This window comes from Protopterus annectens, chromosome 16.part0 (genome assembly GCF_019279795.1).
Source record: "Protopterus annectens isolate FY-2018-M chromosome 16.part0, PAN1.0, whole genome shotgun sequence".
Classification (NCBI taxonomy): domain Eukaryota; kingdom Metazoa; phylum Chordata; order Ceratodontiformes; family Protopteridae; genus Protopterus; species Protopterus annectens.
This window is the reverse complement of record NC_056750.1, coordinates 288,774,237-288,795,114: the sequence shown is the minus strand read 5'-3', so window position 1 is coordinate 288,795,114 and position 20,878 is coordinate 288,774,237. Positions and strand designations below refer to the sequence as shown.

At 40.7% G+C, this 20,878-nt stretch overlaps 1 protein-coding gene across 1 annotated transcript in view; it reads right to left on the bottom strand.

The window, feature by feature from the left end:
• The window catches only part of LOC122790500 (collagen alpha-1(XXVII) chain B-like), a 2,222,694-nt gene that overhangs the window by 1,686,394 nt on the left and 515,422 nt on the right, over positions 1-20,878 (bottom strand). Inside the window, exon 4 of the mRNA XM_044058048.1 lies at positions 3,435-3,488. Within this exon, the coding sequence (XP_043913983.1) occupies positions 3,435-3,488 (54 nt within the window). The remainder of the gene's footprint in view (positions 1-3,434; positions 3,489-20,878) is intronic.

Below are 20,878 nucleotides of genomic sequence, written 5' to 3'. Positions count from 1 at the left end.
TTGCTAATTCTTCTATAAGTTGAAGTATCACTCAACATTTCCAGCATTTTTCTGTTGTAATGTTCTTTATTCATAACCACTAGGGCTCCTCCTTTATCTGCGGTCTTAATTATGATTTCTTCATTTTGCTGTAATTCCTTCAGGGCTGTTTTTTCTTTCCTAGTCATATTATGAAACTGTTTGCCTTTATTAGTCTGCTTCAATTGTGCTATCTCCTCTTCACATAATTTTATAAACATTTCCACTGCTGGCGGATTTATAAGTACAAATGTACTAGGTTTCTTGTACACAATGCCACTGTTACTATCTTCTTCAATACGTTTTGGAAGAAATATCACTTTAAAATATAATATGCCAGAAATTAAAGGAATACCGAAAGTGCATAAAAATCTACTGGATCCACCTCTCAGACCCATAGTATCTGGCAGAGGATGGATCACGGAACCACTTTCAATATATGTGGAGGATGAACTTAAAAAACTTATGCACAAAGCGAGAACAGTATTGAAGGACACGGCACACCTCTTGGAAAGACTACAAGAAACTATGAAAGATTTGGATAACATCACTGACTTATTATTGGTAACCCTAGATGTTAACAGTCTATTCACATGTATCCCCAATGAATATGGGATAGAAGCTGTAAGGCAGTTCTCATGCACCAGCAACATGGCAATGAAAGTTGATGTTATCTGTGGCCTTTTGGACATTATACTAAATAGTAATGTGTTCATTTATGACAAAAATATCTATTGGCAAAAATGGTGGGTTACCATGGGCACCCCCTGTGCCAATAGCTATGCAAACATAGTACTAGCACAGTGGGAGTTACAATGGATGAACAGTAAAGATAACATATGGAAAGAGCAAGTACTGTTCTATGGTCGGTTAGTGGATGACATACTATTACTATGGAAAGGAGACGTCCATCAATACCAACAGTTTCTAAGATATCTAACATCTACAATGGACTTTTTGAAGTTTGAATCCAAGTACTCCCAGGAAAGTATTGACTTCCTGGATATAAGTATTATCCTTAAAAAGGGAACTGTAGAGACGGCCCTACATAGGAAAGCTACATGGAAGAACCACATGCTACATAGAACTAGCATGCACTCCACACATATTTTCAACAACATATTTGAAAATCAAGTCATAAGCATTTCTAGACTATGTACTAAGGAGGATACATTTCAACAAGAGTTTAACCAATTGGTGGATAACTTAGTAACTAGAGGGTATAGGAAGAATCAGATGGATTTTGAACAAGCGATGGAATTACGAAGAGGCAAAGGAAAACCATATTATCATTACAAATATGAAAAAGGACAGAAGAATAATGAAACCCAAGAGTCCTTAAGATGTATATTAACTTATGCACCAGATAATAAACAAATAAAGTTATTCAAAAATATTAGCCAGTTTTAACAGTGGATCCTAAAATAAAAGTATAGTAGGAGAAAAACCCAAATTCACATATAAAAACAAGAAGAACTTGAAAAGTCTACTGTGTAACAACAGAACAGAAACAACACAGAGAAGAGTAGTAAAGAAAAAAGGAACTTTCAAATGGTGGAAGTGTAAGGCATGCAAATATATTAATACGACTAATGTGTTCCAACATCCTATCACACAAAGTATATTCCTACAAAGGGAATGGAAATTGTAATACAGAGATTGTGATATATATAGCCAGCTGTGAAGGATGTATGTCGTTCTATGTGGGCAAAACTAACAGAAAGTTCAAAGAACGTATTTTACGGCATCTAAGAGACATCAACAACAAGATAGAAGTCAATGCTTTGTATCAGCATATAAAGCATAATCCAGGGCATAGCTTTAAATTTATGATACTAACTCATGTTTCAGTTACAGCACGAGGTGGAGATTTATTCAACAGAACTGAAAAAATAGAAATGGAATGGATTATGAACTTGCGTGCCAGTCAAAGTCCTGGCCTTAATGCAGTAGTCCCCTTAAAACCAGTACTAAAAGAAAGGAGGCTTAGGGGGCGATAATATACTTCTATCATCAAACCACTAAGAAATAGGACTGAATAACATGACAGAAAAGCTATACAATCAGCTACTAAAGAACATGTGAGGATGGACTCCTCCCAAGAGGATAGAATAACCAGTGACATACTTGTAGGAACTCAGGAAGTGAAACTGATTTGGCAGTGTATATAAAAAGACAGATTGGATACAAGTAGTAAGTGTAACCAATGAATAATGAAGGCAGAGAGTCTCATTTGAATACAATAACAATAACAACAACAACAACAACCTCATTGGTCAATACCTAGAATATATACAGTATAAAAGGAAGAGCAAAGCTTATAAACACAGGATCTGAAGAAGGTTTACAACCGAAAGTGCTTATCCGTTCCTGAGTCCATTTTTGAACACAAGCAGCATGCCTATTTGAAGCTGGCTTTAGAACTAGGAATATTTTGGAGCCTGCTCCAGAGACTTTGTAAACAGGCAGTTTGCTGATTCCAGCTGGCTTCAGAGGAAGGAAGAATTATTTATCCTGGAATTCGTTTAAGTGCACAGGCAGCACGCCGATTTGAAGTTGGTCGTAGACTTTGGAAATTCATTCCGGTGTCCTTGAACACGGGATGCCTATTGGAATCAATTGGCTTTAGAAGAAGGAAGAGCTTTGGGACTTGCCCCCCCACTTTACACACAGGCTGTATGCAGATTACAGGTTGGCTTCCAAGTAAGGAACTTTTTGCAGTTTGCTTTAGTGCTTTTGCATGCAGGCTATCTATTGACTTAGAAGTTTGGAAGTACCTACTGAGGAAGCGGAGTATATAGTTGTCAGTGAATGGAGGTTTTCCACTCAAGGAAGAAAGGTAGCTGGAAGTGACTTCCAATGAATGAGTAATTTCTCATCATATTGAGCCAAGTTACTATAACAAGAAATTTGCTCTGAGGAAAGTGTTATTAATGTTTGAACCAGTACTTAGAAGTAGGCAATTTGTCGTTTTTAACTGAAAAGAATTAAAAAATTGTTTTTATTTAAGGAAGGACCTGGGATACATATGTAGTGCTTGCATACTAGCAACTACAAGAAAGGGAATATACAATACCCGCTAAACGGACCATCTTGGAGCTAGCTACCATGTGGAGGGAATAGCCTTATTGTGGTTTTTCATATATAAATATATGGGTGTGTGGGTGTACATGCATACATACACACGCACATACATAAATATATACATACATACACACAGCATACTTATACAAGCAGAACCAAGCACACATTCTTGTGTGTGTGTGTGTGTGTGTGTGTGTGTGTGTGTGTGTGTGTGTGTGTGTGTGTGTGTGTGTGTGCTCGTGCACGTGTGTGTGCATGCACTCAAATGACCTCCTTTATACATTCAATATTTACAATATTTTATCATCAACAAGTTAAAGGAGCTATCTTACCCGAGGTCCACGCTTGCCAGGAGGTCCAGGTTTCCCAAGAGGGCCAGGTGGTCCCTAGATTAAAAGAAAAATAAATTACTTTAATTTCATCATATATATTCTAAAATGGAGTAAGAGTTTTTGTCTAATTGCAATTTTGGCATGCATAACTGAAACACATATTTCCAGCCTTAATTAAATGGGATTCTTGCTGACAGCAGGAAACACTAGCCTCAGTTTCCTAATTTCAAAGCGTATCTGTGCCTGAGACAACAGAAGCAGTTGCATTTCTCAGACTGCCCAACAAGAATAAATGAGCATTTGTTACTCACAGTTGAAGAAGCAACTGCATTTTCTCCAGATTCATTCATCAAGGTTAGAATATCATCTGCTAATGCAACAAGGGCACTGATGCTTATCCCACAGCAGTTCTATGCAGAAGCACCTTTAGATAATATCATAGTCTGTCAGTGATACCTCTGATGTGACACAGAAATAAAGTAAGTTTCTAATCAGTAGCTTGCATTGATCTGTTAAGCTTACAGAAAAAGAAACACCCCAAAACACACATACATGCAAATTTTATTTATTTATACTTTGCCAGTAGCCTCTTTTCAGGGGAAATCCAAAGTGATGTTCATACTGACTAGAGGAAATTTGGCCAGGACCTTTGGGAACTTCCCTACTCTTTTCATTAAGTGCTGTGGGATCTTTTACATTCACATGAGCTACCACTAACTCAGACAAATCGGGCCATGGTTTAATGTCTCATTTAAAGAATAGGAAGCTCAGGAGTGCAGCACCCCCTTCAGCTGAACGGCATTGTCAGTATTGGAAAATGAATCTAACTACCTGGTGTGGGAATACAGTCCACAGCCTTCTGCACCAAAGACAAGTGTGATATCTACTGAACTAAGAAGTAGCAAACACTTTGATAAACTCATGAATCCAAAACTGATATGCAGCTTTGGTTCTTTAATTCATTGACTTTTATATAATTACATTTAAACTAATGGTGTAATATAAAAAATACTTAAGTATTAACACTTTAAATGCACATACATTTTTGACTTACGTGGACCTCAAATGAAACACGTTTGGGCTCCTTTATGGAATATTACTTACTCAGAGTATAGAAATGTTGAATAATAGCTGTTGTTGGTCAGCGACTGCACAAGAATAGTATTCTAAAATGATTTACCAAAATGCTGCATGGTAATATCCTCAAAGCACTGGAAGTACCACTGAACTACCATTACTTCCAAAGCACAAAATCACACACAGTATCTAACTGTGCATGTGTGTGTGTGTGTGTGTGTGTGTGTGTGTGTGTGTGTGTGTGTGTGGTGTGCGCGCGCTTGTGTGTGATGTATGTACTTGTGACTCTCTAATGAACCTCTAGTGGAAGTGTCAGAAAAAACTGATCACAGTGCAACAGAATCACTCAACTTGAAATTACTGACTGGCTACCCTCCCCATTCTACTTTCCACTAGGACCACAGGTCCAACATTTGGAATGGGTCCAGCCTGAAGCATTTCATCCTTTTTCAAGTCTTTTTTTAAACTTTAGTGTGGAGGTTATCTAGTCTGTTTATAACTATCGGGCACTTTTAGTTTCTCAAAGAAGCTGATATTTACGTTTACTTTTTGTTTTGTGGTCAGTGTGCTATTACAATTCATGAGGGGGTACACTGCCACGGGTTCTCCCCTGTCACAACCTCTTTTAAGAAAGACTCTAAAGAGCCATGCTTCATGCCTCTGCCTGAGAAGTTGGAATGATGTTCTGATTAAGTCAGAAAAGTTTTTTTTTTTTTTTTACTCATTTTGCTGTTTTCCTGGAATTTAAGTCAGTTCTGCCTGTTTTTTTTTCCATTTAAATGATGGTTTATACTATTTGCAATTACCCTGTTTCTGGCCTAGAGTGTGAGCCATTTTGAGACATCAGTAGCTATCATAGTGAAGGGCCGCGGTGGTGCAGCGGTTAGCATTGTCGCCTCACAGCAAGAGGTTCTCCCATTCGATTCTTGGCTGGAGCAGCTTCTGTGTGGAGTCTGCATGTCCTCCCCATGGTGGAGTAACGTTAAAGATATGCAGGTAGGTGCAAGCGTGAATGGGTGTGCCTTCCTTGAAAGTTCGGGTTGGCAACTCGGCACCGTAAAAATCCACTGCCAATCATTAGCGGACTGGAGTTACACTGTGGTGACCCCTAAATGGGAAAAGCCGAAATACATTACTAGTAGTTATCATAGTGAAAAGTGCCATTAATGGCTGCTGTTTCTAACTGGTCAAATTTACAGATGTTTTTCATTGGTTTTCTTTTTATTATTTGTTAAATATTGAGATCATCTTAGCGTTCTTGATATCGTTTAAGAAAGGCTCAGGAATTTTTTTTTTTTTACATTTTTTCCCCTGTACTTAAAGTTATTTTGCTATTTTTGTTGAATTTAGTGTTTTGCCTGCTTTCCTCTCTCTACAAATCAGTTTAAACTATTTGCAGTTAGTGTATTTTTGGCCTAAAGTGTGAGCCTGAGAAGTTAGAAAGTTGATCTCATCATTTGTCACACCAGAAGTAACTCAGAAAAGTTCTTCTTTGTGTGTGTCCATTGCAGTTAAAGCTGTTTTGCTATTTCTGCAGAATTAAGCTGCTTTGCCTGCTTTTTCCATTTAACGACTATTTTCACTGTTTGTAATTTGCTTATTTCTCTGAAGAGCTGTTCTTGTCTGCCTCGGCCTGAGAAGCTGTAATACTTGTTCTGACTATTTGTTCAAAATAACTAAGGGATGTTTTTTTTTTGGGGGGGGGGGTTGTATTTTTTTGTTGCACCTAAAATTGTTTTATTATTTTTGCTGAATTTAATGTTTTGCCTTGTATTCCATCCAATAAATCACTGTTTTTAACTATTTGCAATTAGACTGTTTCTGGCCTACTGTGTAAGCAGCTAGATTTGTTTCTGGCCTAAAGTGTAAGCCTGAGAAGTTAGAAAGTTGATCTGATTGTTTGTAACACCAGACGTAACTCAAACTTTTTTTTTCATTTTTCTATTGCAGTTAAAGTTGTTTTGCTATTTTTGTGGTAATAATCGGTTTTGTCTGATTTTTTTCTATTTAAAGACTCTTCACTACTTGCAATTTTTCTGACCTAGTGTGTCAGCCATTTTAATGGCTATTGTAATGACGGTGCTTTAACTTCAGCTGGACACTAACTACTTAAAATTTAAAGCTTCTTTTCATTAGTCATTTACTTTTTACTGTTTGCTGTGCTGAGTGGACCGCTGTGGTAGGTGTAGCCAGTGATTATTATGCCTAAGTGAAGTTTTCTCTAAATTTCTTTCTAGAAAAATCTACCTTCTTTCATCTTCTGGCCAACTGCCTCTTTGGGTTGTACACATCTGTATGGACCTGCATGGACTTGTTACCAGCTAAGCAACTTTACATGTTTTTTTCCTACATATTCCATTTGACCATGTAATTTCCTTAACTTCATTCCTTAACTTCATTTTCCCCAAGTTGCTATAAATATACAGCACTGAAAAGTAAGGAGAGGCAGTAGACTATCTGTAACTGCCAGACTTCAAGCACATGATATCCTAAGGCAGTGTAAGAAAGTACAGTTTAAGTCACATTTACTGTAATAATAGATTTTAAATTCCTCACTGCCTCTGTGGCATTTTGAGTTATCTGCCAGGGTAACCCAATACTGGCCAGAATTCAAAAGCTCAGACTCCCCTCATTCTCTCTTCTGTGACAGCTAATTGGATCAGCACATCATGAGATGGAATCTTTCAGCTGTGTCAAGCAGTAAAATGTCAGGCCTTTTCACTTCCACAAAGAATAGGAGAAAAGTACATGAAGCCAGAATCAGCTAGCTAGAGTAGATTCACAGCCAAAAAAAAAAAAAAAAAATCAAAGAGGTTGAAACCCACCTCAACTATGCACATGGGTGATGGTGGGTGGGAGCTGCCACTGAGGCCATAAGGAATTCAAACACCTACTGTGGCAGGTAAGAAGGACTTACACAGATGTGCTATGTTCATCATTACCACTGCTTCAGAGGTATTTGAGGTAGATTCCCAAAGCTTGCCCTATCTGGAATGTGGAAGAATAAGGATCCAAGAACCCCTGGAAAATGGTCCTAGTAAAGCCTGCTCTTGACCTTGAAATGGAATCTAGTTTTTAGTACTTTGTGAAGTATGAAGAGAGAACCAGAGTGCTGCCTCCACAATGCTTCATGAGTCCACCCCATTCCAATAAGCCACTGAAGAGGATAAGGCCATAGTCAAGTGGGCCTTTTTCCTTGCTTGGAAGAGATCTACCATGGTGGGAGTAGCAGAAAACAACAGTAGAGGACAACCATCCTGCAACACTTTGTTTAGAGACCTTTTTTTTTTCCAAACACCTTTATTGAATTATCACTTGTGACATAGGCAAATCTGCATACATATAAAAGTAATCACACTATAGTTAACATAACAAACATTTTACTTCACATACATTGGTATATATCATATAACCTAAACAATGTTACATAAATTATTTAATTCCTGTCTTATTAAACCATCACATATTACATAGGCAATCATACATTTATACAAATGAAAACAGACCACACCAACACAATCCTAGTTGCAAGCATTCTATATTTTATTTATTTATTTACATTTGTTGACCGGGAGTGTCCGACTGGAAGTAGGTCCATTTTCAGCGGCGGCACGGGGAGAAAAGCTCCACAGTTAAAATAAACAGACAGTACTTACATTGGATTACATAGCGATTAACAATTTGATTAACATAGCAATTAATTACAAACATATTTACAGATGAAGAACATAGTACATCAGTAGACAACTAGAATCTTTATCTGCGAAGTACATAGCAGACATTAACAAATGTTACAATAAGAAGTTCCTGCTGTATAATAAGTACTAGGCTTATGAGCATCTGAGCTTGCTATAATCAAGGTAGTTAGTGGGGTGGAAAGAAAGGTAATGGTTGGATGGGGTGGGTGATATTAGAGTGGGAGTTGCAAGGGCATAGATAGCATGTTTTTAGGTACGCTTTTAATAAAGTTTTGAAGTGGGTGCATGATGGTACGTAGGTAATTGTGGGTGGGAGGGAGTTCCATAATTTGGCTATGGCACAAGAAAATAGTGCTTCACCAGCAGAGTTATTGGCTTTAGTGATCTGCAAGTGATTTTTGTTGCTGGATCTTAGTGGTCTGGTGTTGTGATAGGGTTGGAGTAGATTCTGGAGGGATGGGACATTTAGTGGATGGTTTACTAGTTTGTGGGCGAGTGAGAGTTGATACCACTGAAGGAGGTGAGGGAGTTCAAGCCAGCCCAGTTCAGCAAATGAGAGACAGTGGTGACTACAGTAGGATGCCCCTGTGGCGAATTTGGCGATTTTGTTGTAGCAGGTCTCTAGCTTGTTTAGATCGCATTGCCTTAGGTTGGTACATATTGGAGAGGCATAAAGTAGGGTGGAGATAAGGTGGGAATTTGCTATTGAAATCTTTGCTGCTTTGGTGAGAAGTTGTTTATTTCTGTAGAACGCTCCTATTTTTTTATGGACTTTTTTTATGGTCATGGATATGTGAATGTCAAATTTTAGTTTGTCTATTTCCGTTCCTAGCAATTTGATATGTTCAGTTGGGTATATAGTGGTGTTGTCTTTTACTGTGATATTAAAGTGAGAGTTGTTTTGAGTATGTTTGGTGGGTTGGAAGATGAGTAGTTTAGTTTTGTTTGGGTTGAGTATTAATTGGGCATCGGATAACCAAGTTTCAACAGAGGAAAAGGCTTCCTGTGTGACTTTTTGCAGTTTGGGTAGGAACTGGGCTGAGCAGATGATGGTTGAGTCATCTGCATATTGTATGAGTGTGCCATGTTTGGTGGCAGAGGCTAGATTATTGGTGAAGACAGAGAAGAGTAGGGGTCCAAGGATGGATCCTTGGGGAACCCCTATGGAGACAGGTAGTTGGGGAGATATGTAATTCTGCCATACAACGGATTGTTGGCGGTCAGACAGGTAACTCTGAAACCAGTTGCCGACTGATTGAGAGAAGGATAGGTTATTGAGAACAGAGAAGAGTTGTTTGTGTGGGACCATGTCAAATGCTTTAGATAGGTCTAGGAAAGTAGCAGAGGAGAGATAGCCATTGTTTTTATGCTGAAGGATAGTGTTAGTAAAGGAGAGTAAGGCAGTGGTGGTGCTATGGTTTGGTCGGAAACCATGCTGAGTATTGGAAAGAAGGTTGTTAGTAAGGAGGTAGTCTGAGACCTGAGAGTGTATGCATCTCTCTAGTATTTTGGAGAGTGGAGAGAGAACAGCTATGGGGCGGTAATTGGTTAGTTCTGTGAAGGGGTCGCCTTTGTGGAGGGGAACTATATGTGATACTTTCCACAGTGTGGGAACGTAACTTTCTGACAGAGATCGGTTAATCAAGATGGATACTGGGTAGGCCAGAGCATCAGCTGCGATTTGTAGGCATTCACTTGGGAGGTTGTCTGCTGTTAATTTGGTGGGCTTAAGTTTAGTTAAGAGTTTTTTTATGTTGGAGGTAGGTACAGGAGAAAAAGAGACGGCAGTGGGGAGATTACTAGTTGAAGGTGTGGGTTGGAGGGGAGGGGGGTTGTGTTGTTTAGCTAGTGATAGTAAGGTTTGTGTGAAGTGTGTGTTGAATGATGTAGCAATATTTTCGGAGGAGTGAGGGATGTTAGGAGGAGGGTTACTGACTTTACCTGGGTGGAGGATGGAGTTTATGGAGGACCAGAATTGTTTGGGGCTGTGTTGGGAGGAGTCTAGGGCAGACTGGTAGTATTGGAATTTGTCCTGTTTTATTAGCTTTTTGACTCTATTGCGCAGTTCTAGGAATTTCTGTCTAGTTGTGGGGGTTTTGGTTTTGCGCCAGTGCTCCCAGGCTTTATCCCTGTTTTTCATTTCTGACTTAGTGTTTTTTCTGTAGCCATGGGGAGGGTTGTGCTTTGGTTCTGGAAAGTCTTATGGGGGCATGGTAATTAAGGATGCTCAGGAAGATAGTATTAAAAAATTCAACTGTGTCATCAAGACTGAGGTACTTTAGAGGATGCCAGTTACATTTTTTGAAGGATGAGATGAATGTGAGTGGGTTAAAGTTTAGTTTTTTACGAATTTGACGGTAGATGACAGGTTTAGCCTGGTATAGGTATTTTTGAGTAGGAATGTTGGGGAGTGATCACTGAGGCTATCTGATAAGCAGCCTGTTAAATATGACTGGGGCTCTTACTGACTAGTATCCAATCCAGGGTAGTGTGCTTGCTGGAGTTTTTATTTATCCTGGTTGGCGACTGGACTAGTTGGGTGAAGCCATGAAGGTTTACATGATGGGTTGGATGGTTGCCAGAACAGGATTGCCAGTCAATATTGAAATCACCTAAAATTATAGTTTCTTGGGGGAGATGGTGGGTAGACCAGCTGAGGAGGTTTTCTAGTGGAGGGATGTTTTGGCCAGGTGGGAAGTAGCATCCAATAATGCTGATGGTTTTGTTTTGGTTTATTTTGAGGTTGGTATATATTATTTCTTCATTGCCTATTTGTGGAGCTTATGATTTTAAGATCTGGATGTTTAGATGCTGTTTAAATATTATAGCTACACCGCCTCCTTTCTTGTTTAGTCGGTCTACTCTTAGTATGCCATAACCTGTAGGGAGTATTTGTTCACTGGTAATGTGAGGTTTTAGCCAGGTTTCTGTCAGGATGACTATATCTGGGGAGTACAGGTCTATGGTGGCATGGAGTTCATGGACTTTGTTGGATATACTTCTAATATTTAGGCTTAGTAGAAGGAAGTCACTTGGCTTTCTATTGGCTGTGATATGGGAGAAGTTGTGGTTTCTAGTCTGATAATGAGGATTGGGGTTGGAGATGGTAGGGCCAGGGTTGGGGCGGATGTCTCCACTTAGGGCTAGTTTTGATAAGCATGAGGTTATTAGTTTTCTCAGTTTTTGAATGTGTTTGTTTATTAGGGAAACTTTATGTTTGTGCTCTGTGGGTAATAGGTATGGTGGGAGGGTTACTAGGTTAAGTTGTAGGGATGATTTATGTTTCAGTAATATAGTTGGTAGAATATGTGGGGGGTGCATAGGGATGGTTCTTGAGTTGGTGGGAGGGGAGCTGAGTGAGGGTGAGACATGAGTGGTGGTGTGAATAGTAGTACTGTGGTAGTGGTTGAGTGGGGGAATGATGGAGCTTTGGTAGGATGTAAGATATGCAAGGAGCGTGCATGCAGTGAGCATAGGTAAGGTATGCTTGTACATGTTAGGTGAGGAGGTGTGATAGTAGTGGGAAGATGGAGGAGGTAATGTTGGGTTAGCGTTGTGGTTGGCTATTGGAAAGATGGGAGGGGTTTGTGAGTGTAATAAAGGTAGGACCACTAGGGGTGGGATGAAATAGGGGGCAGGGTGGGGAGCGAAGCGGGTAGAGACCCTGTTAGTATCTCTTATGAGGGAGCTGGAAACAATCAGGTAACAGAGTAAACTGATAAATGAACATATGATAGTGACAAAGGGTGGTTGTAGTTTTAAAAATGGTGCCCGCCACAGGTAATATTTATTAACTTTGGGATTGGCTTAAGGTAATAAACAGGGAAGGGGAGGTGGAGAACAAGGGTGTGAGCAGGCAGTTCTTTTGTACTGCTGCTAATGAGCCAAAGCAAAGACAAGTTTGTGTTTAAGAAACAATCAGAACTGACCAAGGACTGCTCTGAAACAGTAAGTCATTTCTTAACCATTTCTCAGGTGGAAAAAAGTACAGTTTTGTACCTACCATAAATGTAGATGTTCGAGTGTATACTCTGCTGCAGTCATCACACTTGGGTTATCCTGCCGTCAGGCGGTCCCGCAGTCGGCCCGAATTCCAAAGTCTTGGTCCGGTGTCGGTTGCTGTCGCTTCTTCCCTGATGTCAGTGCGCCAGGGGTATATAAGAGGCATCCAACGCCATTTTCTTCAGTTTTTCTTGCCCCAGATGTCAGGTGCCCCCCCAAAAGGTGGTCAGTAGATAGTACCAATAATAAAAGTGTAGCACAAACAAAACATCCCTCCAGCTATAAGCAAATACACCACAAAGGTTGTATCAGAATTTAAGGTATTGATAGGTTTTAGTTAGGTGAGTGGGGATGGAGGGAGGGTAACCTGGACTGCAGCAGGGTATACACTAGAACATCTACATTTATGGTAGGTACAAAACTGTACTATGTTCATCATGTTACCCTGCTGCAGTTATCACACGTGGGTAGAATCCCAAAGCTAAGGATGGGAGGTGGAGTCAAACAGGATTAGAGGAGACTAGGAGGCCCTGCAAAACTGCAGTGGCGAAACCAGCTCTAGGCTTAGAGTAAAGTGGTAAGTGATAGTGTTTGGTGAGGGTGTGTACTGAACTCCAAGTTGCAGCTACCAGAATATCCTTGGTTGGCACCCCCCCTGAGGAAGGCTGTAGATGTAGCTGCTGCCCTGGTAGAGTGGGGCCTTATGCTAGCAGGAACTGGTTTTCCATGGTGGGTGTAGCAAAAACGAATGCAATGTCCTATCCATTTGGAAATGGTCTGTTTTGAGATAGCCTTTCCTTGTGATGCTGTAGCATAGGATACAAAAAGCTGGTCAGATTTTCTGAAGACCTTAGTTTTATCCAAATAATAGCGTGGCTGCCTGTGAATGTCCAAGGAATGCAGGAGTCTTTCTCCTTTGTTCTGTGGATTTGGAAATAAAGTGGGTAAATGGATGGTTTGATTTAGAGCCATACTGGATGCCACCTTAGGCATAAAGGAGGGGTTAGTTCGTAGAGAAACTCTGTCTTGATGAAAAACGAGGAAAGGCTCTACTGCCATTAGTGCCTGAAGCTCTGAGACTCTTCTGGCTGAAGTAATTGCTAGCAGCAGGGCAGTCTTCCATGATATAAACTTTAAGTCAGCTGAGAAAGCTGGCTCAAAAGGAGGTAATGTAAGTTTTTCCAGAATAAAATTGAGGCCCAAGTTGGTGTTGGTGCTCTCCTGGGAGGCCTAATGTTTTTGGCCCCTCTGAGAAACTGCCTTAGAAGTGGATGTGAAAATAAGGGAGGATCTGTGTTGTAGTGAGCTGAAATAGCTGAGGCTTGGATCTTAACAGATGAAAAAGAAAGCCCTTTGTGTAACATTTCAGTTAGATATTGTAGAATCTGAGGTATGTCCGGCTGAAGGGTATTTTGGCCTTTAGCTTGGTTCCAGGCACAAAACCTTTTCCATTTGTCTGAGTAGGCTTTCCTGGTGCTGGGCCTCCTGGCCTCCAGTATAACATCCATAACAGCTTGTGAAAGAGGAGCTGGCTGGTTGCTTAGGGGATTTGCCATGCAGCCAAATTTAAGGTTTTGAGCTGGCTGTGTAGAATCTGACTGTCTTGCTGTGTGAGCAGATGAGTAATTTGTGGTAAAATCCATGGTGGGCCCTGGGCCATATTCCTTAATAGTGGGTACCAGTGCTGGCGTGGCCAGTCTGGGGCAATGAGTATCATTCGGTGTCTCTCCATCCTGACTTTCAGCAGCACCTTTGTGAGAAGGGGCAATGGAGGGAAGGCATATACTGTCAGCATTTTCCAACTGAATGAGAGTGTGTCCACTTTCCATGCTTGATGGTGAAATGTCCTTGTGCAAAATTTTGGTAGCTGATAGTTTTGGGGGCTGGCAAACAGGTCTATGTCTGGGAGCCCCCATTTTTGAGTTATCATTGCAAATACTTGTGGATCCAGTTTCCACTCATGGGGATCCTTGATGTTTCTGCCAATGTGTTCTTTTTTCCTGGCAGGAATTGAGCTTGTAATTGAACTTGGTACACCAGTGCTGTGTTCCACAAGGTCATTGCTTGCCTGCATAGAGGGTAGGAGTGTGTATCCCCTTGTTTGTTTATGTACCACTTTACTGTGGTGTTGTCTGTCCTTATTATAAGCTGTCCTGGATGTAAGAGGTCCTTGAAGGCTGTCAGGGCATTCTGTACAGCAAGCATTTCTTTTTGATTGATGTGCAGATTTCTTTGATCTGCAATCCATATGCCTTGAATGCACCATCCTGCCATGTGTGCCCCCCAGGCATAGTCCGATGCATCTGTTGTCATAATTTGCCTGGCTGGGGGTAAGGTGAAAGGCTGACCCTTGTTGAGGTGACATGCCTGTGACCACCATAGAAACTCCTGTTGAAGGCAGGGAATGAGAGGTATCATTGTTTCCAAGCTGTGGCTGTGTTGAGTCCATATGCTTTTTAGGTACCATTGTAATTTCCTCATATGCAGTTTTGCAAATGGTATTAGTAGTATGCAAGATGCCATGAAGCCCAAGGCCTGCAGAATTTATCTTGCAGGGAGTTGGGTCTTTGTTGCCATTGTTTTGAAGTATTGAGTTAGTTGTAGTTGTTTGTCTGGCATCAGGTAAGCCATCTGGGCCGTTGTATTCAAGCTGGCACCCAGGAATGTCATATTTTGTGAGGGCACTAGTTTTGATTTATTTTCATTTACTGTGTACCCCAGGCAACTTAAAAGGTGTTTTACAAAAGCCAGATGTTGTAAGAGAATGTCCTTGCTTTCTGCTTGGATGAGGCAGTCGTCCAGGTATGGGTATATTTGAATTCCTCTTTGTCTGCAGTATGCAATTACTGGTGCCAGGCATTTTGTGAAGACCCTGGGCGCAGTAGATAAGCCAAAGGGCAGTGCAGAGAATTGGTAATGGTTTGAACCTGCAATGAAACGGAGGTATCTTCTGCAATTTTGTCTGATAGGAACATGCAGGTATGCCTCCTTGAGGTCCAACGTTACTAGCCAGGCTTTCTTGCCCAACATGGGAAGAAGCTGCTGTAGTGTTAGCATCTTGAATTTGGGTACCTGCCAGAAGGTATTTAGAATTGAAAGGTCCAGTATGGGTCTCCAAGCATTGTCCTTTCTGGGGACTAGAAAGAGCCTTGAGTAAAATCCTTGGCCTTGCTCCTGTGTAGGTACCAGTTGAATGGCTCTCATGTCCATGAGAGCTGTAATTTGTTTTTGTGCCTCTGCCCATTGATTTTGTGGCAGGTCTGGCATTCCTTTTATCCTTGGCAAGGTGTGGAAATGGAATCTGTATCCTTGTGAGATAATGTCTAGGACCCATTTGTCTTTTGTGACGATGTGCCGGTTGTCTGCAAAAGGTGCTAATTTTCCTCCCAAGGGAGCTGCCAAGAGAGTCTTGCTTGGCAGTTTGAGGTTCAAGTCATTGTGTTTGCCTTCTAGTAGTTTGGGACCTGTCTTCTCCTCCCTTCTGTGTTGCAGTGCCCCATTGCCGAGGTTTGTAAGGGATTTGTGCTTGTCCTCTGTCCCTTGGGCGCCTGTATTTACCCCTCTGTGGTCTGTCAGAAGCTGGAAAGGACCAATTTTTTGTTGGCCAATTTCTGCTGAAGCGTGGGGGTTGTACCTGTAAGAAATCTTTGACCGTCTGCATAGATTTTGCCTTATCCTCCATTTTCTTCAAAACCTCTTCTGCTTTAACCCCAAATAAGACATCCTGCTGTAAGGGTGCATCTAGTAACTTTGCTTTAACATGATCAGGCAGAGTTTGTTCCTTTAGCCAAGCATGCCTACGTATAACAGACCCAGTAACAGCTGCTCTACAGGAAGCTTCCAAGGAATCAAATCCACATTGTAAAGTATGTTTGCCCACCTGTTCAGCTGCATGCAACAGATCCTGCATTTCCTTCAATTCAGACTGTTGAGGGTGCGTGCTCATCTTTTGTTTTATTTGAGACATTAGAAATTGCTGGTGTTTAAGCATGTGAAATTGACAATTCAGTGCTCTCATAGCTAGAGTAGCTGAGGTGTAAACCTTCTTCCCCCACCTATCTAGTGCTCTGGAGTCCCTTTCAGAGGGTATAGGATTTTTAGCCATAGAAGCCTTAGCCCCTTTGGGACCCTGGGAGATTGTCTCTGGATCAGCAACAGGGCTTTTGTAAAGGAATTTGTGTGAGTCAGGCACTCTATAGTATCTATCTGGTTTGGCTGGAGCTGGAGGCAGAGAATCTGGATTTAGACTAGATTCTAAGTAAACATCATCCACAATGTCTAAAACTGGGGGATAGCAAGAGGTCTGTGCTGGGGGAGTAAAAGAAACTCTCGGAGCCTTTTCTTTGAGTCGGAGTAGTCCTGACCTTCCTAGAGGGAATGTTCCCTCATGGTATGTAAGGTTTCCCCAAAGGAATAATCTTCAGGGGGAGAAGCTGAGGGAATGGAATCTTCAGCATCAGAATCTTCATAAGGGGGAAAGGAGTAATCCTGTTCCTCCGAGGAGCCTGAGGAAATAGACACTTGATCAGAGGAGGCATAATCCTCCTCTTGTCTACGCCTTTTGTCGGGGGGGGATTGGGAACCCCTGATCAAAGAAATCAAATCGTCAGCCATGTTAAGCATCTGTTTCTTAGGCATGGGGCCTTGAACTGGAGACTGAAGTGCAGTCTTTTTTGGTTTTAGAGGAGTCTTAAGCTTAGCATAAGATTTTATGGTGAGAGTAGTCAGCCTGAAGACACCTTCTGAAACCAAAGGTGTTTCTACAGCACCGGCTTCTCCTTCTGCAATGTCGTCGGTAGGGCCTAAAGAAAATGGCTGCGTCGGCCTAGAACTCTCTGCAAGAGAATCCGAAGTGGTCTGGGGTTCCAATTCTGCGGTAGCCAGGGGCTGCGTAGGCTCCTCACTGAAAACCGGTGAACCGGCGACCGGCCCAGCCGAGGCCTCGGAGTCTGGCTTGGATCTAGGCTGCCTGTCTTTATCTTTGTATTTTTTATGCACGCCAGTAGTCGGTTGCTCCGGTATAGTGTAATTAAATTTCCTACTGAAGTAATGTCATGCGAAATCAAAGCGTCACTTTATAGTTCGCTTATTGAACCTAGCACAAAACCGACAACCAGTGACGTCGTGGTCTGGGCCTAGGCAAGGAATACAATAAGAATGAAAGTCCTTATGAGGTATTTGCTTCCCACAAGAAATGCAATTATTAACTTTTTCTGACATCGGACTGAGGCAAGAAAAGGTTCCCCAATGGGGTACTTAGCTTTGAAGACTTCGGACTGAAACTCAATTCGAAAATCTCAGGTGTCGGCCAACCGGCACTTGCGAACTGCTTCTGCTTTGGGCACCGCGCGGCAAGAAAGACTGAAGAAAATGGCATTGGATGCCTCTTATATACCCCTGGTGCACTGATGTCAGGGAAGAAGCGACAGCAACCAACACCGGACCAAGACTTTGGAATTTGGGCCGACTGCAGGACCGCCTGACTGCAGGATAACCCAAGTGTGATGACTGCAGCAGGGTAACACGATGAACATCAGGATAACCTTGTATCAGTAGGCTACTGTGGTCTCAGTTTAAATTAACAAACACACAGTATTGATCAGTTATGGATACTATTTGCTAACAAAAGGGAATAAGAGAGAAAGTGGAAGATGAGTGTGTGTGTGTGTGGGGGGGCTGCTTACAAGCCAAAGCAGAGTGCTCTCCAGGAGAAAATGAATATTGGCTCAAACAGGTAGACACATACTCAAAGTTAACTTTAGCTGTTTGCAGATAGTTCAGACCCGGACTGCGCTTTTCTTATAAGAATGATAAAGGTGGTACCACAGTTGAATACTTAAGAGTGGTGTTAGGTCTAGAAAAGAAGAGTACAGAGAAGAGTAAGCACTTTTAAGATGGTAAAGATATATTATAAAGATTACAAAAAACAAACTGAGCAAATAGCTACTGCATACAGGAAAATATGTCTTGAACTAACTACTAGTATATGCAGATACTGAGCCAATTGGAAAAACATCTGTTAGAAGAAACCTCATCAGACAGTTATGCAGTCACAGATAAAAATATAGTAAGCAGCACTCTGTCCTGGGTCTCTAATGTGATTCTATCCGCCAGTAACAGCACAATTATATAGAAATAATTAGACACCAGTATGAGCTGTCTACACACAACACATTTACATGAATAACATTTGTGAACAAGGTGCAGCTATGCAAATATACCATACTATATACTAAAAACAACTTGGTGCAGACAAAATGCTATCATGCCATAGTAACTTCCAATAATAAAGCATAAATCATATTATATGTCTAACACAATTCAACATAAATAAACATATACAGTTGTAAAACACTTACTGGAGAGACACTGAGCTCCTCATGGGGCCTGTAGCAGAGTGGATTGTAGTTTTAAAAATATCACAAACCACACTAACACACTCCTAGTCGCAAACATTATAAATCACTTATCTACCCAATATTTTTCCGTCAAACATTACATAACTCATTTAAATCCCCAGCAAACACAGTCCCTGCACGTAAGGCAACTGCCAGATCTCAAAATGCAAAATAGAAAAAAATGATGACCAGCAGACAGTGGTGTACTAATAGAATATGTTGTTGTGTCTTTTCGGCTTATCCCGGTTAGGGGTCGCCACAGCGGAACTCCGGTCCGCTAATGTTTGGTAGTGGATTTTTACGTGCTGAGTTACCAGCCCTGACGCACAACCTTCAACGAAGGCATGCTCATTCTCGCATAGAATATATCTCTCTTTATTATGCCAAAAGGCACATAAAAAGGCAGAAAGCCTACAGTCCACAATCCAAACCGGTTTTGGCTCAAATATCAAGCCTTCATCAGTGAAAAAAGGAGAACAAAAAAGAACAAAACACTGCCTGCCTTATAAAGAAAACACCTGGTCAATCATCATTACAATCAACTGAAAAACTACAAATGCTCATTCAAACCAGGGGGAAACAAGCCACCCAAATTAATAATCCATCTTTTCTCCAATTTATTAAGTGTCATGCCAACCAGAAACCCTTGCTCTATTACATGTAGCTAAGTAAATGACCCAATCAGACTGGCAATTGACAAAAACAGAAATATTGTAAACCATACCAGCATTACGGCTGCTGAAGCCCTTAGTTTTATTAATCTTAACACAGTATATACAGTCTGATTGGGTCATTTACTTAGCTACATGTAGCTGTTCTGCATTCTACGTGGGGCAGACATCTAGGCCTGTCAAGTTTAGAATTGCAGAACATTTATCTGATATTAAGCACCAATGAGCTAACAATGCCATACATTGAAACATTCTAGTGCTAATTTTAATTTTACTAGTATTGATAAAATTGAAGGAAACTGGTTTGGATTGTGGACTGTAGGCTTTCTGCCTTTTTATGTGCCTTTTGGCATAATAAAGAGAGATATATTCTATTAATATACCATTGTCTGCTGCTCATCGTTTTTTTCTATTTTTTCATTTAAATTCTCCCACCTTTTAAATCTCATTCCTTCCTCGTATGTATTGTTCTCACAATTCTCACAATTCCCACTTTTTTCCTATGTAGTTTGCTCCTACCCTTTTCTAAAGATCTCAAACACAAAAATGAAAAGGCACCAAAAGATAAAAGAAACGACCACCTTGAGTACAAACAACACTGAATTTAATGCCAGTAACAGAGTAAGTACTTAAAAACATGCCCCCATATTCCTAATTGACTTTTAAAGCAGAATACATGCTCTTAAAACAATATTTCAACTCACACAAACTGGTACATAATAAAACCATATGTACAACATGAACATAAACAAATTGATTATAGCATTCAATAATTATAATGCTAACAGATTTCAACTTTAAATAGCTTGAAATAGAGGTAACATCACTGAGTCCTGGATATCGCCCAGCATCGACTCTAAGTTGCCACTTTAACTCAATAAACTCTAACATATCATTGGGACCCCCCCCCCAAGGGTCATGAGACAATCCCTCTATGACAATAAATGTGAAGTTGTGTGTGGGATGCATTTTAATATGTCTGAATAGGGCATTATGTTCGTCCCTCTTATTGATATCATAACTGTGTTGATAGACCCTATATCTAAAATGCCTAATAGTCTTACCTATATAAAACAGGTACAGTCATTACAGATTGCCGCATACGCCACCCCCTTACTGTCACAATTAAATTTCCTCTGCAGCTTGATCATTCCGTATCCATGTATAAAAATGTCTACACCCTCCAACACCACTTTGCATTGAGTGCAGTGTCCACATTTACTCATTCTCCCCTCATTGGGACACCCCAAACTCCTTTCAATCATCTTTTTAAGGCAAGCTTCTTTTCTGTATACTATATTTGGCCTGTCACCAACTTATTGGCAATCTCAGGGTCATGTTTGAAAATGGACCAAAATTTTTCAATGACAAATTTAATTTCTCTAAAGTGTCCATTGTAGGGCAACACCAAAGCCTTGTTGTAACCTACCTTTCCTTCATCTTGCACACCATTACTAACTGTAGATGTTTCAATTGAACCTAACATGGGCTTATAAAAACAACCTGTCTCTTCCTTTTGACTTCATCAAATATTTCATGTAAGAAATCTTGGGGATAACCTCTTCTGCAAAACATGTCAAACAATTTGATACATTCAT